Raw genomic sequence first — 21,149 nt, forward strand, 5'->3', positions numbered from 1 at the left:
TTGAGGTGGTGCAAAGAGGGACGAAACTGGAAAGTGGACAAGTGGAAACGAGTGATATGTAGTGATGGATCATGCTGTACCCTGCATTATCCTGAGGGGAGCGTTTTCGGTTTTGTGAATGCCTGGAAAACATCACCTGCGGCCTGGTGATTTTATGATATTCGGGTGTTTCTCCAAGGAGGGCTGTCGTTTCCTTACAGCATCGAAGAGGACGCTAAAAGCAGAAGGCTGCGGACACACTTTACTAAAGGAACAATTCGAGACGATGACTTTTCATCGGCATGACAAATCGCCCTGCCATAAAGCACCGTCTGTGAGGCAGTGGTTTGTGGAAAGTAACGTTCCTGAACTGGACTAACCTGTCCAGAGTCCCGATCTGAACCCAGTGGAACAGCATCGGTCGTCGACTTTCCTCCAGACATCAATACCTTCTCTGGTTTCGCCTCTTGAGGAACAGTGGGCTCCCACTCCTTTATTGACGTCCACATCACAGCACTGAATGTGACCTCGAGTTCAAGCGATCATAAAGGTGACGGATGGACACACTCCATAGCAATATCCACTTGTGGGTCTGCTCGTCCAACGGCCTTACCGCAATGGTAATAAAGGTTTCCGTCAGATAACCGAAGTTAAACGCTGTCCAGCTGGGCTAACACTTGATGGGTGACCATCCGGTCTGCCGAGCGCTGTTGGCAAGCAGGGTGCACTGAGACCTTTTTATTTTGGTCATCAGTCTACTGACTGGTTTGATGAAGCCCGCCACGAATTCCTTTCCTGTGCTAACCTCTTCATCTCAGAGTAGCACTTGCAACCTACGTCCTCAATTATCTGCTTGACGTATTCCAATCTCTGTCTTCTCTACAGTTTTTGCCCTCTACAGCTCCCTCTAGTACCATGGAAGTCATTCCCTCATGTCTTAGCAGATGTCCTATCATCCTGTCCCTTCTCCTTATCAGTGTTTTCCACATATTCCTTTCCTCTCCGATTATGCGTAGAACCTCCTCATTCCTTACCTTATCAGTCAACCTAATTTTCAACATTCGTATATAGCACCACATCTCAAATGCTTCGATTCTCTTCTGTTCTGGTTTTCCCACAGTCCATGTTTCACTACCATACAATGTTGTACTCCAGACGTACATCCTCAGAAATTTCTTCCTCAAATTAAGGCCGGTATTTGATATTAGTAGACTTCTCTTGGCCAGAAATGCCTTTTTTGCCATAGCGAGTCTGCTTTTGATGTCATCCTTGCTCCGTCCGTCATTGGTTATTTTACCGCCTAGGTAGCAGAATTCCTTAACTTCATTGACTTCTTGACCATCAATCCTGATGTTAAGTTTCTCGCTGTTCTCATTTCCATTATTTCTCATTACCTTCGCCTTTCTCCGATTTACTCTCAAACCATACTGTGTACTCATTAGACTGTTAATTCCGTTCAGCAGATCATTTAATTCCTCTTCACTTACACTCGTGATAGCAATGTCATCAGCGAATCGTATCATTGATATCCTTTCACCTTGTATTTTAATTCCACTCCTGAACCTTTCTTTTATTTCCATCATTGCTTCCTCGATGTACAGATTGAAGAGTAGGGGTGAAAGGCTACAGCCATGTCTTACTCCGTTCTTAATACGAGCACTTCGTTCTTGATCGTCCACTCTTATTATTCCCTCTTGGTTGTTGTACATATTGTATATGACCCGTCTCTCCCTATAGCTTACCCCTACTTTTTTCGGAATCTTGAACAGCTTGCACCATTTTATATTGCCGAATGCTTTTTCCAGGTCGACAAATCCTATTAACGTGTCTTGATTTTTCGTTAGCCTTGCTTCCATTATTAGGCGTAACGTCAGAATTGCCTCTCTCGTGCCTTTACTTTTCCTAAAGCCAAACTGATAGTCACCTTGCGCATTCTCAATTTCTTTTCCATTCTTCTGTATATTATTCTTGTAAGCAGCTTCGATGCATGAGCTGTTAAGCTGATTGTGCGATAATTCTCGCACTTGTCAGCTCTTGCCGTCTTCGGAATTGTGTGGATGATGCTTTTCCGAAAGTCAGATGGTATGTCGCCAGACTCATATATTCTACACACCAACGTGAATACTTGTTTTGTCGCCACTTCCCCTAATGATTTTACAAATTCTGATGGAATGTTATCTATCCCTTCTGCCTTATTTGACCGTAAGTTCTCCAAAGCTCTTTTAAATTCCGATTCTAATACTGGATCCCCTATCTCTTCTAAATCGACTCCTGTTTCTTCTTCTATCACATCAGACAAATCTTCACCCTCATAGAGGCTTTCAGTGTATTCTTTCCACCTATCTGCTCTCTCCTCTGCATTTAACAGTGGAACTCCCGTTGCACTCTTAATGTTACCACCGTTGCTTTTAATGTCACCAAAGGTTGTTTTGACTTTCCTGTATGCTGAGTCTGTCCTTCCGACAATCATATCTTTTTCGATGTCTTCACATTTTTCCTGCAGCCATTTCGTCTTAGCTTCCCTGCACTTCCTATTTATTTCATTTCTCATAGACTTGTATTTCGGTTTTCCTGATTTTCCCGGAACATTTTTGTACTTCCTCCTTTCATCAATCAACTGAAGTATTTCTTCTGTTACCCGTGGTTTCTTCGCAGCTACCTTCTTTGTACCAATGTTTTCATTCCCAACTTCTGTGATGGCCCTTTTTAGAGACGTCCATTCCTCTTCAACTGTGTTGCCTACTGCGCTATTCCTTATTGTTGTATCTATAGCGTCAGAGAACTTCAAACGTATCTCGTCATTCCTTAGAACTCCCGTATCCCACTTCTTAGCATACTGATTCTTCCTGACTAATGTCTTGAACTTCAGCCTACTCTTCATCACTACTATATTGTGATCTGAGTCTATATCTGCTCCTGGGTACGCCTTACAATCCAGTATCTGATTTCGGAATCTCTGTTTGACCATGATGTAATCTAATTGAAATCTTGCCTTCGTGATTGAGAAGTAGCGGCTCCGGTCGCTGAAACTGCATACGGCCGGGAGAGCGATGTGCTGACCATATTCCCCACCATATTCCCATCCAGTGACGCCTGTATTCTGAGGATGACATTGCGGGCAGTCGGTGCCCTTGGGCGTTCATGGCCCGTGCGGGAGGACAGTTTGTAGGTCTGCAGATACTTCTGATCAGCAAATGTAATAAACATTTTTCTCACATCCCCACAAATTCATGACTCCTTCTTTGTCGGTCTCTACAGGCCGCCGAAGAACACTCGAATACCAGAACAGTAATTAGGAACCAAAATAATTCACAGCGCGAGAGAAATCTGAGAATTAGAAAAGACTGACTTACATTTACTTTCACAGGAGCGATCGCGTCGTCGTTTCAGCTCACATAATTAGAGAGACTCGAAGGATCAAAAAGCAGTTTCCTCATAATATCGGCTTCCACGCTTTTCTCAATGGTAGGAAAGAAAGCGGACTCACGCAGTGCCCGTTCTTTTTTATTTATTTTTTATTTCAGAAGCCTTTTTCCAAGGCATCGTCACAACACAGCTCCACAGACTGCCGCCGTCTTTGAAACTAGAGTGCAGACACACCTCGTTATGTGGAGCGATAGCTGTTCGGAATGTAATTTGGCGGCGCGGCGGACGCAGCAGCTGCCCCGGCGCAGTGCGGGAGAGGCGGGTAGCGTGGCGCTCAGGAGTAGCGAGACGCCGCGCCCCAGTGCGCATGCGCGCCGCCAGCGCCGCTCACAGGGAATTAATCGCGCCGCCATAAATGTCAGCGAGCAGCATCGCGCCAGTGGCTGCTTATATGGCTGCGGGCGCGGACGCATCTCCTGCCAGGCGGAAGGCGATCACACGGCAGGGGACGGCGCCGCGGTGCCAAAACCACTGTGCCCAGCTCGGAGCTGGTCCAGCACAGTGTCACAAAACGTGCACTGCTGCGTCCTATTTCTCCCGCTTCAGCAACACGCGGTAATACGTACACGTCATTCGTAATAGTGCGAGATCTTCATACGTAATATAGCTCCTTGTGGAACACGACGAAGTCTTATAAGACCATTACTTTTCGCAAAACACAGTGCGATTCAGCTACCCCTACGTACTGGTTTTATGCAACATGCAACGCATTCAAAAACGACGCCCAAGATTTTCATGTTCTCTCGCTCGCTACACACAAAGTATTAGTCCACAGAAAAATGAGCGAGACGTGTTTAGGGAAATTTCACGTAGCTAAATTACGTACAGAGTCATTCAGCTACCCCTACCTATAGGTTTCATGCAATCCATAACACCTTCAAAACCACTGGCGAGGGTTTCGTATTCTCTCGTTCGCTATGTGCAAACTTATGCTCCTACAGAAAAAATGAACAGGATGATTTTGTGGGAAATTTAAAGTATTTAAATTTGATACTGGGATACGTTTTCGAATCAGGCAACAGTCCTCGCGCTAATAAAGAACAAATAATTTGTAGGTAACTTTTGTACATGCTTGTTGAATAATTCTAACAGAACAGCCTCTAGCGAAAACGTATCCCAGTATCAAATTGAAAAACATTAAATTTCCAACAAAAAGATCCTGTTCATTTTTTCTGTAGGAGCAAAAGTGTACACATAGCGAACGAGAGAATACGAAACTATCGCCAGTGGTTTTGAAGGCGTTAAAACCTGTAAGTAGGGGAAGCTGAATGACTCTATACGTAATAGAACTAGTAGGTAACATGGGAATCTCCATGAGACTTTCTGCAGATGATGCTGTTATATACAGGATGTTCCAAGAATTTTTTTTTTTTCTGTACTCAGTGACATTGCAGGGACGATCATTTGAAGCAATAACTTCACATAGATATATGCCCTATTATGAATGGCTACGCATTTAATGTGCTTCGTTCTTTATTTTCTGTATTATTCATTGAACTGTAAAGTTTACACATGTACTACAGTTAGTAAACAATAGAACATGTGTTTCACAGTATATCAATTGAAAAATACGTATTTTTCACTCTTTCACTGTTAAACAGCTGTTGTACAGTTCACGCTAAGTATTCGAGTATGTCGCCATCAACCTCAATGCATTTGTGCAATCTGCGGGAACATATCGTCTTGCTTGTCTGAGTGCCTCTGCACATTCCCTAGTGAGGTTCAAATGGTTGAAATGGCTCTGAGCACTATGGGGCTTAACATGTATGGTCATCAGTCCCCTAGAACTTAGAACTACGGAAACCTAACTGAACTAAGGACATCATACACACCCATGCCCGAGGCAGGATTCGAACCTGCGACCTTAGCGGTCGCGCGGTTCTGGACTGAAGGGCCTAGAACCGCTCGGCCACTGCGGCCGGCCCCTAATGAGGGCAGCAGATACCATGACGCACTTCATCTAGCGAATTCACCTTTCGTTTGTACGCCTCAGACTTCATCCAACCCCATAAACAAAAGTCTAATATCGTAAGCCCGGAGGTCATGGTAGGCAGTTAACTGTACTACCCCAAACAATCCAACAATTAGGGTAAGAGCTGTTGAGATGTCCCCCCATGCGTCTGGTAAAATGTGGATGGGCCCAGTTAAGCTGAAAGTACATTGCAGTTCGCGTGGCCAGAGAAACCTCATCAAGGCTTTAGCAAACGAATTCTCTAAAGAATCAAGTAATTCTGTCCCGTCATTCGCTCTTCTAAAATAACCGGACCTGTCAACATATTTCCTATCATGCTGCACCAAAAATTCATCGAAAAAAGGACTTGTCAATTGTTTTCCAAGGGATAGTATGGATTTTCCTACGACCATCGACGCTTAATACGTGTGTTGCTGTTTCCATTACGTGTAAATACGGCTTCGTTAGTGTATAGTGTCAATGGGAACAAATGACAATTGACACTTAACCAGTGCCAAAACTCAATTGGCGTGGCATTGTGGCCAGTGTGAAGATTATGGACACGCTGTATGTGAAACAGGTACAAGTTCTCCGTATGTAATGTTCGCCATACACGTGTTCGTCGGATACTCATACATGCAGAACGTCGCCGTGGTCTCGTTGCAGGACTACATTGACCACTTCAGCAATGTTTTTCTTTCCCTACGCAAGTTATTAAACTGGATATTCAGGAGAAAAGTATCTCTGTCAAACACTCTACGATCAGATATTCGACGTGTCGGAAAACACCTACGGTATCTTTCGACAGCAGCAGGAGCAGTACTGCCGAAGTCAATGTACACCATGTCAGTATGTTCTTCAAAAGTCTGGGTGGACTTCACCATGACACCCGTTAAAAGTTCATCTCTGAGTACATTGCCCATTTTTTATTACTGTGGGCAGCCCGCACTCTGACCGAATACGCTGAGCTACCGTGCTGGCTCCGCTTCGGTCATCCGGACACGCACCAAATGCGGCTAAAATTCCCAACTTATCGCATGCTGCAATTCAGCGTCCCTCGTCCATTAAACCCCTACTAGCAAATTATTGATTATTCGGACGATGTTAGTGCACCTACACTAAACGACCAAAATAAAAGTAGTCGTAGGTTTTCTATCTGAAAGAAACCATGAATGTAAAATTAGAGACCTTCGAGCTCTAACATAAACTCACCAAAAGTCGTTCTAACCGCCACCTAAACGAAAATAGAGAAAAAAGAAAAGGGAGAGTGTCACTGTTACATGAAGTACTCACTGCCACACTCTCTAAAGTGGCTTTCGCAGTGTTGTCGTCGACGTAAAATACTGTGAATCACAGCAACTGATTTCTCGCTTTGTGTACCCTATGTTTCAGACCCACTGAAGGAGATTACGACCGAGCGAAATCCATCCTGAGTAAATGAAAGTCATTCATTGGAGCTGGTCATTATACGAAGGCAAAGCTATGATCATCACGTTAAAAAACTAAGAACTACGATTATGAAACTCGGAGATGCTCTTAGTCGTTGTCTATATAGGGTGTTCGAAAATTCAAGTTAAAAACTTCTAGTGCTTGTATAAGGGAGTGAGCAGATTATATTTTATATTGGAACCTAAGTCCGGAAGCGAATAGTTTCCGAGCTACAACCCATTAAAGGAACACTTCCTCAAAGCCATTACGTAATTATGGTGAAAAGGGCATGTGATGGAATCATACACTGTTGATAACGATCCTGATAAAGGTGACGAGCAGCTCTCGCATCACCGTGAGCTTTGCCATTCAGAGGTATCATGTCAGTGTATACCGTAACCGTGTGCTTAACCACGTGGATACGTGGATGAGGCTGGAACCAGGTGAAGGAGATAGGATAGATATCAAATGACATCAGCCGATCCAACTTAACCACCTCCCACATAATTACCCTGTTACATACCTACTTAGAAACCGTGCTTTAAAACGGCTGCAACACGGTAAGGTACATTTGTGCACACGAGTTCCTGTTCAAACTGTTATGTACTCTCTCCTTTCCGCAAGTCCTTGAAGTTCCCAAGCATCCTGTATATTCACCCTTCAATGAAGTACCTGCACAACCATGTCCACCCTTACATGCAGCCAATTTTATCTGCACAACACAGTCAATTCCATTTGTATCCTTCTACTCCCCACCCCATTCTATACCTCATCTTATTTCTATCCATCCTGCCCTCTCTGTCCACTTTCTCCCCGCATTCTCTATGCATTTCCACATCACCCCTTTCACCCATTTCCCATCCCCCTTCATTGTGCACTGACTTCTCCCCCCCTGTCAGCCCATTTCCTCTACCCACTCTCTCTGTCCCTCTCCTCCTGCCAGGATCTCTTCATCCATCCCCTATTCCCTATTCTGCCTCCTCTACCTATTCTGCTCCTCTTACTTCCTCTCACTATATGTCCCCTCCTGACCCATCTCTCAGCCCACTAGTTCCTCCCCCTCTTTCCTGATCCACCCTCTCCTGCCCCTTCCTCCTATCCATCCCTCCTGCCCACTCTCTCTGTCCATCTTCTTCCCTATCAATATCACTTAACTCTCGACCTCAGTCATGCTCATCTACACATGTGGTGCTTGCAAAACAGGTTAATTAAGCTGGCTGATACTACCCCAACACTCATGCAGGGCAGCCTACACATCAGGGGATTCAAAACAATATATTTGCCCCTGATGTATTGGCTGTCCTTCAGTGCATTTCCATAACATAGGCTGATGGTAATTCAATGCAACATACCTGTCGTGCAAAGCAGTCTATAATTGGGGCCTGGAAAACCACTTTTTTCCCTGACATGTAGGCTGTCATACAACGTACGTCGATTAAAGCAAGCTGATACTACTCCCATACAATGTGCCTGTCATGCAGGGCAGCCTATACGCTAGGAGCTCAAATTTTTGCTCACATCTCCACACCTAATGGATGTTATAAAACCATTGGTGCTAATACTTGTAAAGTTCGCAGTTTGTGTGCCCTATTTCAAATTGGGGTTTTAGAGGAGATCCCACATAAACTTAAATATTTCCATATTGAACTATCCTTTTCCTTAAGGCTTTGCCCCATGTAAACATTCACCACATATATATTGAACACAGCTTCTCCTCCACAATCCTCTCTTTCTCTCTCTCTCTCGCTCTCTCCTTCTCCCTCTCTTTCTCCCTCCCTCTACCTTTTCCTCCCTTTGTCTGTCCATCTTGCCTGCCTCATCCTCCCACATCTGTCTAGCCACTACTCCCCATTCTTTCTGTCTCCTTATCTCTTCCTCCCCCTCATTTTGTCTATTTCTTCTACCCATTCTCACTGACCATATCCTTCTTTCATCTCCTGCGGACCATATTCTTCTTCCATCCGCTCTTTTCATCTCACCCTGTCCTTTGTCCACCTGCCAATTATTCTTCTACATCATCCATCTGCCTCATGCATCTCATCCTCCTCCCCTCTCTCTGTCCGTTTCGTCCCTCCTCTGACACTGACCACCTCCTCCTCAGTCCATCTCTATGTCCACCCAGCTGTGATCACTGGCATATATAGTCTCTGCAGTGCAGCTGAATAAAGCAGGCCAACACTACTTCCACAACACACCTGTCATGTAAGGCAGCCTATATGTGTGGCCTGGAAAACTTACTTGTAGGCTGCCCAAAAAAGCAGATATATTTCGCACACTGATACTGTTCTTACACAGCATACAAGATAGCCTTTACACCAGAAGCTGAAAAAGAAACACTTTTTTGCCCGTACTTTCACTCCTTTTGGAAATATGAGATTATAAAGCCCACAGTGCTGATACCCATTTGGTGTGCTGTTGCTGTGCCAAATTTGGATGAAATCAGTCATGTGGGATTTGGGAGGAAATCCTGGACATTCGCACACAGACTCTGTTCATATTGTATACAGGGTGTTACAAAAAGGTACGGCCAAACTTTCAGGAAACATTCCTCAGACACAAATAAAGAAAAGATGTTATGTGGATATGTGTCTGGAAACATAAATTTCCATGTTAGACCTCATTTTAGTTTGTTCTTCCACCTACGCTCAACGGAGCACGTTATCATGATTTCATATGGGATACTCTACCTGTGCTGCTAGAACATGTGCCTTTACAAGTACGACACAACATGTGATTCATGCACGAAGGAGCTCCTGCACATTTCAGTCGAAGTGTTCGTACGCTTCTCAACAACAGATTTGGTTACCGATGGATTGGTAGAGGCGGACCAATTCCATGGCCTCCAGCTCTCCTGACCTCAACCCTCTTGACTTTCATTGATGGGGGCATTTGAAAGCTCTTGTCTACGCAACCTCGGTACCAAATGTAGATACTCTTCGTGCTCGTATTGTGGACGGCTGTGATAGAATACGCCATTCTCCAGGGCTGCATCAGCGCATCAGGGATTCCATGCGACGCAGGGTGGATGCACGTATCCTCGCTAATGGAGGTCATTTCCTGTAACAAAGTGTTTGAAGTCACGCTGGTACGTTCTGCTGCTGTGTGTTTCCATTCCATGATAATGTGATTTGAAGAGAAGTAATAAAATGAACTCTAACATGGAAAGTAAGCGTTTCCGGACACATGTCCACATAACATAGTTTCTTTCTTTGTGTGGGAGGAATGTTCCCTGAAAGTTTGTCGGTACCTTTTTGTAACACCCTGTATATTCCAGCTGCTTACATTTAAAATCCAGTTATTCATAGAGGTCCAGTGTGGGCTATAATTATCGTATGGCAGAGAATCTTGGAAGATATGCTAATATATAATATAGCAGAAGCGATTTATACTGAAAAACATTAGTTCAGATTTTGGCCACCAGGTACAAATTTAGCGCTGTACACCCTCTCAGCGAGGTCTCTTGTGCTCATACTAAAGAAACAGTGTAAGCAGTGGTTAACAACAACACCAACATTACGTCTTTCTCATTCGTTTGTCGTTTTTGTCCACACTTTCCATTCCTAATTCATAAAGTATGGAAATATTTCTAGACTTTTTTGGGTTTAAAGTGATAGATCTGCACTCGGAATTCCTTGGAGCGTAAGTTGGTTTTCCATTAATGTATTAGAATATCTAGCAAGTTTCTCTACAATGCAATAATTAGAGCCCATACTGCACCTCTGTGAGTAGCTGCTCTTTGACCATAACCATGTGCTACTTCCCTTTTGTCAGTTATGGAATAAAAGAAGTCACTTGGGGCTATGTCCGGTGAACAGGGTGGTTGAGGAATCGACAAAAAGCCCTTATAATGCTTTTCCGTCATTGCTATCGCTGAAGTTTCGGATGGTGCAACATGCTGATGAAAGAGCACTTTGTTGCGTGTCAACCTTGGTCTTTTTCCAGCCAACGCAGGTTTCAAACAATGAAGAATAATAGGGTCCAATTATGGTCTAGCATTTTCTCAAGTAATCTACGAGGATCATACCTTGCGAATAAAAAGTTCCCATCTCTATACCACATGCTCTTTGCTTCCGTCGAGTCCCTTCGCCATCATTTTCCATTGTTTTGTTTTCCGTTTTGACTGTGGTAAGTAATGATGGAGCTGTGTTTCATCAAAAGTAGCAAATCGGCGCAAAAGGTCTTGCGGATTGGGATTAAACACCGCCAGGCATTGTGTTGCTATAATGTGCTGGATGAGCAATTGGTCGACTGTGAGCAATCGTGGCTTTCAGCTCGCACTTAGCTTCTTCATAGCCTGTTCTCTGTGGAGGATACTATGCACTTGCTCATTTGAGATGACTACAGCCTCAGCAGTCTTACGAATTTGTATTCGGCGGTCCTGCATTACCAAGACGTGGATTTTGTCAATGGTTTCCTTTGTGGTGACCTCCAACTGGGCGGCCACAGCGCCCTTTTCCTTCGATACTTGTCTGAATACATTTAAATTAATTAATCCATAAGTAAATGCTCTTCAATGATCGTGCAAAGTCCACATGCACACAAAATTCTGTTTTTACACAAAGGATTTAATAGTATATAGCTGCTAATGAGCACTGATTTACATCAAAGGAGAAAGTTGAAAATGTGTGCCGGACCGGGATTAGGACCTGGGTCTCCAGCTCACTAGGCAGATGCTCTGACTACTAAGCCGTCGAGACACAGTGATCATAGCACCTGCACAGAGTACCCTAGCACGGCCCCCCTCAGACCCAGATTCACAATTTATCAACACACTACTGACCTAGAATCTATGCCCTTATCCTCATTACTTGCGACGTTTCGACGATTCCCATAAGAGTGTGGCGTGCATCTACACTGAATGTATCATTGGCCACCCTCAACTTAATTATATATGTGCAGATGCACACCATGTTTGATTTCTTGCTCTTACGGGAATTCGTGAATGCTGCGAGCAGTGAGGGTGAAACTTCTTTATGTGAGTCCATTTTATTATCTGAGATGTTGAAACTTCTTAGTGTTTACTTAAACTGCTGAGTGCAACAGCTGCTACTGTCTCTTTACTTATTTTTATCATTTGAAACACTGACCTACTGAATTTTGTCTGACAAAGACAACTCAAACTATTCATATATTACCATCAATGTACAATTCAAACACAATACAGTGACAACATGGCTTCAAATAATTAACACAAAAGAATGACTCTAAATTGGAAGAAATCCTAACAATAAGCCATACTTTTCATAAGTCATTTACCTCACAGAAAATCTTCATAACACGAACCACAGCAATTACAGCAAGCAGCAACTACATTCAGCTACATAAGAAGATTCTGAGTACTATAGGTTCTAACTACTAAGAGGCAAATGGTTAGCAAAAGAAATACTTTTTTGAAGAGAAAACAATATATTTAGCAGATTTTACCTTATTCATGTGACATCCAGTTCCAAAAATTATTTACTTGTCAATAATTCCATTACCCAAACATTACCAACTACATCCATTCTCATTTTACAATGCATGCCCTACCAACACTGAGTCTCCATGAAGGACATATGTCCAAGTCGTCGACTCACTAACTGCTAGCTGCTAGTCCGTCCAAACACAGAGTCTCTCACCGAGGGCACAGAGCGCTGTCAGAGACATTAATTACAGTCTACATCTCTGCCAACATACAAACATATAAACTGGCTACTTACAAGGGTAATGCTCAGGGGTATTACGTAAGTAGTGTGTGCATAAGATGAGAATTTGGATGTAATAGCAGGCGTGCTAGGGTAGTCCATACTGTTGCGATGACCACTGTGCGCCAATGGTTTAGTGGCCAGAGCACTTGCCTGATTAGCAGCAGACCTCATTTCGAATCCCAACCCAGCTCAAATTTTGTACTTACCCCTAAATGTCACCAATTTCTGTGTGCCTTCATTCATAACGGCTGCAGGATCAGAAAGATGTCTGTTGTTTCGGATATGCCTGAGAGAACAGACACCGCGCAAATAATTCTCATTTGATTCGTACAGCAGTCCATCCCAGAAATGAAAATCTTTAACATTTTCAGTCGCAGTCGACACAGTGGCCAATGCAGGCGGCTGTCGGAATGAACTGCAACCTGTACATTGTTGAAATTCCTTATGCGATGCTTGCAACATTCAAGCTTACCAACCATTAGGCTATAACAAAAGTATTCCATTACCAAACTTCTCAAAACGCTTCAAAGAAAGCAATCAAAAGAAAGTTCCCGAAGTTAAAGTAAGGAACGAAATCCGAAGAGAGTTAATTCATTCTCTGGCCTGACATGAAGACTTAAGCAGCAAATGCTATTGATGAAAAAAATTAGAAGGAAAGAATGAAGGCGAAGGCAATTTGATTAATACTGATATATTCTGACAAATCTGTTACAGGCTTAGAGGTAGCATTTGGAGTGTTAGTTATTTTCAGTGGCAGTTAGTAGACCATCAGTAATTCCTTAATATCTGTATGAGTGAAACAGAAATATATAAGCATACTTCAATGGTATTCGAGCGTACAACAGCGGTATTTCAGTGATAGTCAGACAGTCAGACATCCACGCTTCAACATTAGACGCAAATAATGTCAGCAACCACCATATGTTTTACCGTAGCTAAACAATATTCATTTGCCAAGTATAGCTCTTTATTAACAGTAATGACAGGCTCTAACTTACCTCACGGAGAGATAAGCCAGAAATAGCTGCGAAGTTATGACGAAGGTAAGAAGTAGAACGAATCTTTCAATCTACAGAGGAATGTGCGCTTTTCCGAACTTCCTGGCAAATTGAAATTATGTTCCAGATCGATACTAGAAGAAGGAACCTTGCTTTTGTGTACAATGCTCTTACCAACTGAGCCACCTTTTTGAAAATTTTACGTTCGATGCTATAAGCTACATCGAGGAAAGCTTACGGGAGAGAAATTTCGTAACTCAGCTGCCGGACATGATAGGAATGTTAATAGTATGAAAAGGAACTCCATACAATACGGTATTCTTGTGATATGAAACAGAAGATTTTTAATAACTGCACGTAGTAAAAAACGATACTAACCACGAGGAATAAATATAATTCTGTGGGTTGGCATTGTGTATCACCAAAGTTCAGTGCTAACATTTGGTTTCATTGATCACAATTGACGTTGCCCTCAGCGCAATATGAGATAATATTGTACCATCAGTTCACTGAGGTTCATCAACCTGCCCTCTGGCTTCTTACCAAGTGAAGGATAAGTAATATCCACGACGCACCGGATGTATACACGGAAGCAGGTTTACAACTCCAGACAGTTTTTGAGGCTGTATAGGACAGGATGACAAAACGTTTTGGTGTTAAGGTCGTGATCCATTATGTGATCATAGAAATGCCAGAATTCGTGACATCAGTTTCGCAGCAATCTCCTTGAACAACGTGCTTCGGGAAAATTGAATCAGGATTTGAGGCCAAAAATTTGAACACAGTACTTTTTGGAAAGTTAATAGCATACGCATCCGTTGCTATATTTCTTTTTGTTTTGTTAGGAGGTAAGTCTCACTCCTTGAAAAAGAAAAAAAAATACCAAAATTGCTAATAGCATCAATCTACGATAGTACGCTGAACAATACAGCAGTTTATCAGCCATTTAATAGCAAGCCACGATAACCCTACAGCAGGTACGTAGTGATATTCATCACAAATATAACAATCATTTGTGGTTAGCGGGCTCCATAAAAATGTCCAAGAGAATGTCAGATGCTCCATGGTTCAATCAAATACTAGTGTTATTTAAGAGAACTGTCATATGCTGTAACTTAGTATGTGACAAAGCTGCATCTGAGCACCTCAATTATTTTTCTGGGACCTCCATCCAGTCCTGAAGTCCTTTCTTACTCGCTGTAAATAGATGTTCCTCGAGATTCGAAATTGTAACTGACGTTGACCCTGGAATTTCCCACGTAGACGAACCCAAATATTCTCTCACTCGCTGCCCCCCTTCCCCCATTTCCCCGCCTCGGAAAGTGATTAATATTTGCCGTAAACTAAATGCTAAACGACACCTATGAATGTAACCATTCTTTAACAAAAGATTTTTGTCGAAAATACAGTCTATCTTGAAGCTTGGAATTATTTGCTCTCAGATTTTATAGTTCTGTTGCCAACAAAAATTTTCTCTTGTTGTGATATTCAGTCTGAAGACGGGAGCTCTGCTCGCAAGTATATCTTGTGCAATTCTCTCAGTCTGTATAACTACTTCAGTTTAGATTTTAACCTGCTTAATGTGATTAACGCTTGGTCTTAATCTGCAATATTTACCGCCTATTGATGATTGCCTGATGCCTTTGGATTTGTCCTATCATCTGATAATCTATTGAAGTAAAGTTGTAGTATAAATTTCTTTTTTCTCAAGCCAATTAAGTACTTAATTCTTATCATCTGATTTAATAATCTGGTTCTCTGCATTCTTCTGTACCTCCACATTTAAAAAGCGCCCGTTTTCTTCTTGTCTGAACTGTTTACCAGACAGTATTAATTTTTTTCTTGTGACTAGTTTGAAGCGACGTACTATATTCTTCTCTCCTCTGACAACGTCTTCATATCGTACTACCTCTTGCACATAACGGACTCATTTATTTGTTGGATGTATTCCAGTCTACGTCTTCTTCCACAGTCGTTACAGCTCCTTATAGTATCATGAAAATCTTATACTTTTCGTGTGCCCTTCTGCTGAGCTGCCTTTATCAGAACCTACGGAATCAATCCTACATACCTCGCTGAGCTAGCAGTTCTGGTGGAAAGAATATGGTGGAGACCAAGAGATAGGCTAGAGAAGAACAAATAATTGCTGTTCTACGAAGAAAGCTTAGACATTGTGAATCTGTCAAATTGCCTTAGGGAACTGCTTGAGTAGTGCATATAATTTTAGGATAACCATATTTTAATAGAATAAATAGTTGTTTTTAGTAGTAGCTAAACTTGATAAGCTACATGTTTAAATTAAATATTCGCAGTGGATGAGCTTAATTGTTCTTAGTGAGCATTGTGGGCAGACTCTATAAACGCGTACCATCAGTGATCTAGAAAAAGAGGCAAGAAAACTCGCACAGCACACAACAGACGTCGACGAGCAGAAACGACGCCCCTGGGACCGCCTCTTCGGTGTATCACTGGACGCGAACTCGGCGCGTATTCATGGCCTTCCTACACACAGAGTGCTGTCTGGGGAGCCACCGAGCCACACTCCCGTTCTGCAGCCGGTAGAGTTTGCTTCACTTTCTATCCCGTAAATCAAAGGCAGGCGAGGAGACATAACCAGCCAGGTGGAGGGTCATGTTTATACTGTGTCACATTGGGAACACCGTGCAATGTACCGGCAAAGGCGCGTTTATCGCCCTGTAGCTCTGTGTGGAACATAAAATTACTGGTCTCGGGCCGCTGAATTGCCTTAGGCACGAATTCAGGGAACGTTAGTCAGTGGGATAGCTGGGCTTTCTGCACTTAGTATATTCAGCCCAGCAAAACTCCCAAACCAACGTGTTGTTTTCTGTAGATAGACAATGTACAAAAAGAATTGGTTGCAGTTTCAAACCAAACACAAGTAATTTATAATAATGTGGATTCACTTTTATTTGTTCTAAAGTACTGCCTAGAAGTCGATGATGGTGTCCTTGAGACAGAGATGAGAAATGACCAAGGAAACGAGATGCGATTTTTCTTGCCTTCAGTTTCAAATTTGGCATAAAATGCGTTAGAGGATTTGTGATTTCCATTTATTTCCAAATCAGATTACTTGAATAGACCAGTGCTTTTAGCATTACAAAGTAGACGTAGTTCTCAGGAAACCCTGTCACCCTGTCAGTTAAATTTAAAGGACATGTATTCGAAGGAAACTGAGCGACTGTCATGTTACCTCCACCGAATGTCTCGCGTAGGGATAGTGAAAATATTATAATAAAGTTTACGGCACTTCCAGAGGCCAATGGCAATCTTCCCTTGTCCAGTACGTAAATGGGATACAACAGAGGGACGATAACAGTGGTACTATGCACCCTACCCCACCCTGCCCCATAAACTTAACAGTGGTTTGCGGAATATGTGTGTAAATCTATGTTATCACCATTCAATTAGATGGTATCTCTAAATTCATGACAGTTTTCTGACAGCAGTGAAAAAGTACACATAATACACCAAACGACGAAATATACATATATAAGACTGGAGCGTAACCAGTCAGCTACATCATTCTTAGAAAACATTCCACTTTACTAATAATACTCAGCTGCTTTATGGATTTATGTAGTGTGAATACAATGATTGTGACACTATATCTATGCAGTTTTTCACTGGACCACATGTGAACAAGCTATGCATATCAGAAGAGACTAATTTTGCATTTGTTGGAATTTTAACATCTGTTAACTTGTTAACTAAATCTAAACTGTTCTTAATGCTATATTTCCTTTTGAAGTTCAGATTCCTCGTCAAGATGGTGTTGATATCCCTGGCAGTCTTGTATACTGGAACATGTGTTGCAGATACAACAGGACGGATTGGCATTTCCTGTTTGTGGAGTTTCGGAAAACCCTGTGGTACCCTAGTGTCCATTTGCAGCATGCTCTTGCAAGCGTGTTCAGAACAGATATTGGAGCACTTGTCTACTACCTGCTTAGTATGATCATTGTAACTATCTGTCGTGTCTTTCTGTAGCTTCTGTAGCTAACAGACTGGAAAAAATCCTCTACTTTGCTTGTGGAATCTGTTTTATTTAACAGCACTACAGCCCCTTCTTTACCTGCCCTAGTCACAATCACATTACTGTTTTCAATCCTAGTTTTATGTTCCTTCATGACTAAGAGCTCGTTGCACTTCCAATACTATCCTTGTTGTTGTTGACGTTATTGTTGCTGCTGTGCCTGCTTGGTTTCTTCCACGCACTGCACATTCGTTACTATATCTTTCTGTAGGGTTAGTTCCAGGTCTACCCTTAGGTGATCTAACACTCTAGGTTTTCCTTGTCATGTCAGGAGCGTATATGTGACCTTTTCTTCTGGTTCTGCAAAGTGGATAGGCATTATTGGGGTTAATATTCTCTCCTTCACTGATAATAACTGTTCTAACATCTTCTTTTGACACCGAAACGTATTATAAATGATGTCTGAAACTGTTTCCCTAACAGTATTGCCCAAACAAATAAATTCAAATGGATGAAGCAAGTGAATAAGCTGCATATGTACTAATTTCAGGTGTGTAATCACATTATCACGAACTCTATAGCAATTCGACATTTCTTGTTTAATCCATAATTTTTCTGCTGCCTTCTTCACATGTCTTGCTGAAGGTGATGTTCGTTTGATCTTGATTGTAGCGTACTTTGGTGCTATTTTGTACTTTATGCACTGTTATTAAACCAAATATGTTGACATGCTTTATCCTTCTTGGTTAGGAATCGTCTATACAGCATAGTTGACGTTGCTTGACTTGCATTCAAAATTAGTTCAACTGAATCAACTGTGGTTTCTTGGTGAAACATTGTAAAATAACTAAAAAAAGCCTTTTTTTAGCCTTGCTTCATAATTTATTATTAATGTTATTGGACAACCTGGGATTCTGGTTATAAGCCCATTTTCAAGTACATTACTGATTCCCAAAGATGATAATGCACAGATAAATATGATGAATGGAGAGATAATTATTTCAGCTTCTTGGGGTATCGATCCATAGCTTAATGTATAATATGTCAATCACTATTTTTAACAAATTACATAAATTATTACACATTTACCAATTTTACTACAATGATTGGTCTAAAGTTATGAATCATCCAAGATATTTTAAATACGATGGACTGGGGCCCAAAGTTTTGATTCTATCCTGGGGTTGTGATCTCATCTAAAAGAGGTGAACAATTGAATTGGATTTTGCTTGTCTAATAATAGGTGTGGGGATACACGCAAGTGTTATTTAATTTCTAAAATTTCTCATTGGTTGAGTTTGGCCCCATTTTCCTCTGTGTGTAGGACTTGTACATCTATTGTGTATTTATGGTTATTGTTCAGTCAATGTTCTGCAAAGGCTGAATCAGGCTTCCTGAATTCCAGCTTCTATGATGTTCTTTAAGCCTGGTACAGATTGGCCTCCCCCATACGTCCAATGTAGCAAGACTGACACTCAGGGCATGTGATTTCGTAAACCCCACTTTTGTGATAGCTGGCTGTTTGTCTTTTGCATTGAACAACAAACTACCTATTGTCTGAGGGACACTGTCCCCAATGAAAAACACAGACACGCAGGAAAACAAATGGTGCTGATTACCTTTTCTACGGAAAACGTCAATTAGCATAAGTAACATCTTGAAGTCAAATGGTTTATCTGCGTTTTTCTATTTATTTAATTTATGACAAAGTGAATGGGCCATTACATTTTAAACCTAACATTTAGAAAAAACTCTCATTTTATTATTAATTATCTCAATTTTACCAAAGTTTTTAATACATTTGGAAAATTCTGGGGTTTCATACACCTGTGTTTGGATTGTATGTCGTGCAAAGTTCATCGAAGAATCTTATGAGGAAAAGTGTGCCTATAGCAACAACTGCAGCCGATAGTAAGTGAAAAAATGATGAATTTTCACATGTAAAAATAATTTATTATGTTACGTTTTGGAACTTGCATTGTTATGAGTGTTAATCGTGAATCTTTCCTGGTCATTCTGACAAATATTTATGAATTTACTTCTGAAAGTATAGACAGTGGAAATAAAACTGTCATGTGGTACCTCTCCTGCTCCAAGTCGGCCCGTTTGCCGTCCTACCTCCTTAAGTAAAATGAACCGGCACAGGACATGCGAAAGTGTACCAAGACCGACAGTATTTGTACCTATAAATAATTATTTCAGATACAGGCATTGTCAGCGTTAGAAGCTGTCTACCGCGCATTATCGTTCAGCCAAACACAGCATATCGACGCCTCCATTGGCCATTCTCTCTCTCTCTCTCTCTCTCTCTCTCTCTCTCTCTCTCTCTCTCTCTCTCTCTCTCCTCTCTCATATATATATATATATATATATATATATATATATATATCCTTCTCTGCCTATCTCCTTCCCCGCTTTTTGTCCGTCTGCTCCTGCCCTGTATTTGCGGCCATGTTCTCCTTCCCTCTCTTTGCTGTCACTTCCCTTATCTCTTCATATCGCCATGCACACTGCAATAGGAGGTTGACTCAAGATGGTATACTCACTGATAAAACAAAGCAGTAGGCTTTACCAGAAATATCGACCAATGAGTCTAATGTGTATTTAAAAACGACAGTATGCCATCCTAGGCACTGTGTAACACTTAAAACCCTTGGTAATGGAACTTTGAAGCCGAAATCATGATCGTGTAAATGTACAGTTCAAATAAAAACCAGTCTAATGGCGGTACTGACTTTAAAGAAAAAAGTTAAAAATTTACTCTCACAGAAAATTCCACAGCATTCAAAAAACTTTATATTTTCATTTCGAAAGTTGTATAATGCTAAATTATCACGAAATTTCTTCAGTTTCCGAAATTGAATATTGTAGAATATCTGTGCCGGATATATCAAATTTCGACTGTCGATATAAATATTGTGTAATAACACTTAAAGACCTGAAAAATTGATAATCGAAATATACCAAGATATAGCCGAAAATCATACCACTTCAGAATGGTTACACGAGGGTTCAGTACATGATTCAGGGGCAGAGAAAATTTATATGTCGATCGATGCAATGACTGATGAAAATTCCTACCGAATTTTCGACTTCGTTGAATGTTGAAGACTGTCATTACACTAACTCAAATTGAAAACTGGTTCGCTAACAATTTTACCTCGGAATATGAATTGGTCTAAAACGTTTAATGACACAAAACTCAAACAACATCGAAGCCAGTATAAAGAATTGCAATCGAAAAGAGCAGAAGATATTTGTACTCCATTTAATCGACTGGATTGCACTTCAGTTTAAGGCGATTGCAATTTCCAGTAAAGTTGGCTTACATCATGACCATCTACAAAGCACACGACCATTCCCATATTGTGGCGTTAACTTCGAAGAATCATACTTTTCACGCACCCAATTGTACGTCACCTGTTCACAAGTTGGATCACCTATAAATTTGTTGTGTGCAGCTCGTGGTCCAGTGGTTAGTGTCGCTGCCCCTGGATCAAGGGGCCGAGGATTCGATTCCCGGCCGGATCAAGAATTTTTTTCCGCCTGGAGAGTTGGTGTTTGTGTTATCTTCATCATATCATCATCATTTGGGAAAAAGGCGCGACTGGACTGTGCGAAGATTGGGAATTCGTACAGGCGCTCATAACCATGTCGTTGAGCGCCCGAAAAATCAAACTCATCGT

General features: G+C 41.7%; 1 protein-coding gene across 1 annotated transcript in view; it reads right to left on the minus strand.

Moving 5' to 3' along the window:
• Window positions 1–3,792: 3,792 nt before the first annotated feature.
• The window catches only part of LOC126267733 (trace amine-associated receptor 1-like), a 456,181-nt gene continuing 438,824 nt past the window's right edge, over window positions 3,793–21,149 (minus strand). Inside the window, exon 5 of the mRNA XM_049973036.1 lies at window positions 3,793–3,893. Coding sequence (XP_049828993.1) covers window positions 3,793–3,893 — 101 coding nt within the window. The remainder of the gene's footprint in view (window positions 3,894–21,149) is intronic.

The sequence above is a fragment of the Schistocerca gregaria genome, chromosome 4, assembly GCF_023897955.1.
Source record: "Schistocerca gregaria isolate iqSchGreg1 chromosome 4, iqSchGreg1.2, whole genome shotgun sequence".
Taxonomy (NCBI): Eukaryota; Metazoa; Arthropoda; class Insecta; order Orthoptera; family Acrididae; genus Schistocerca; species Schistocerca gregaria.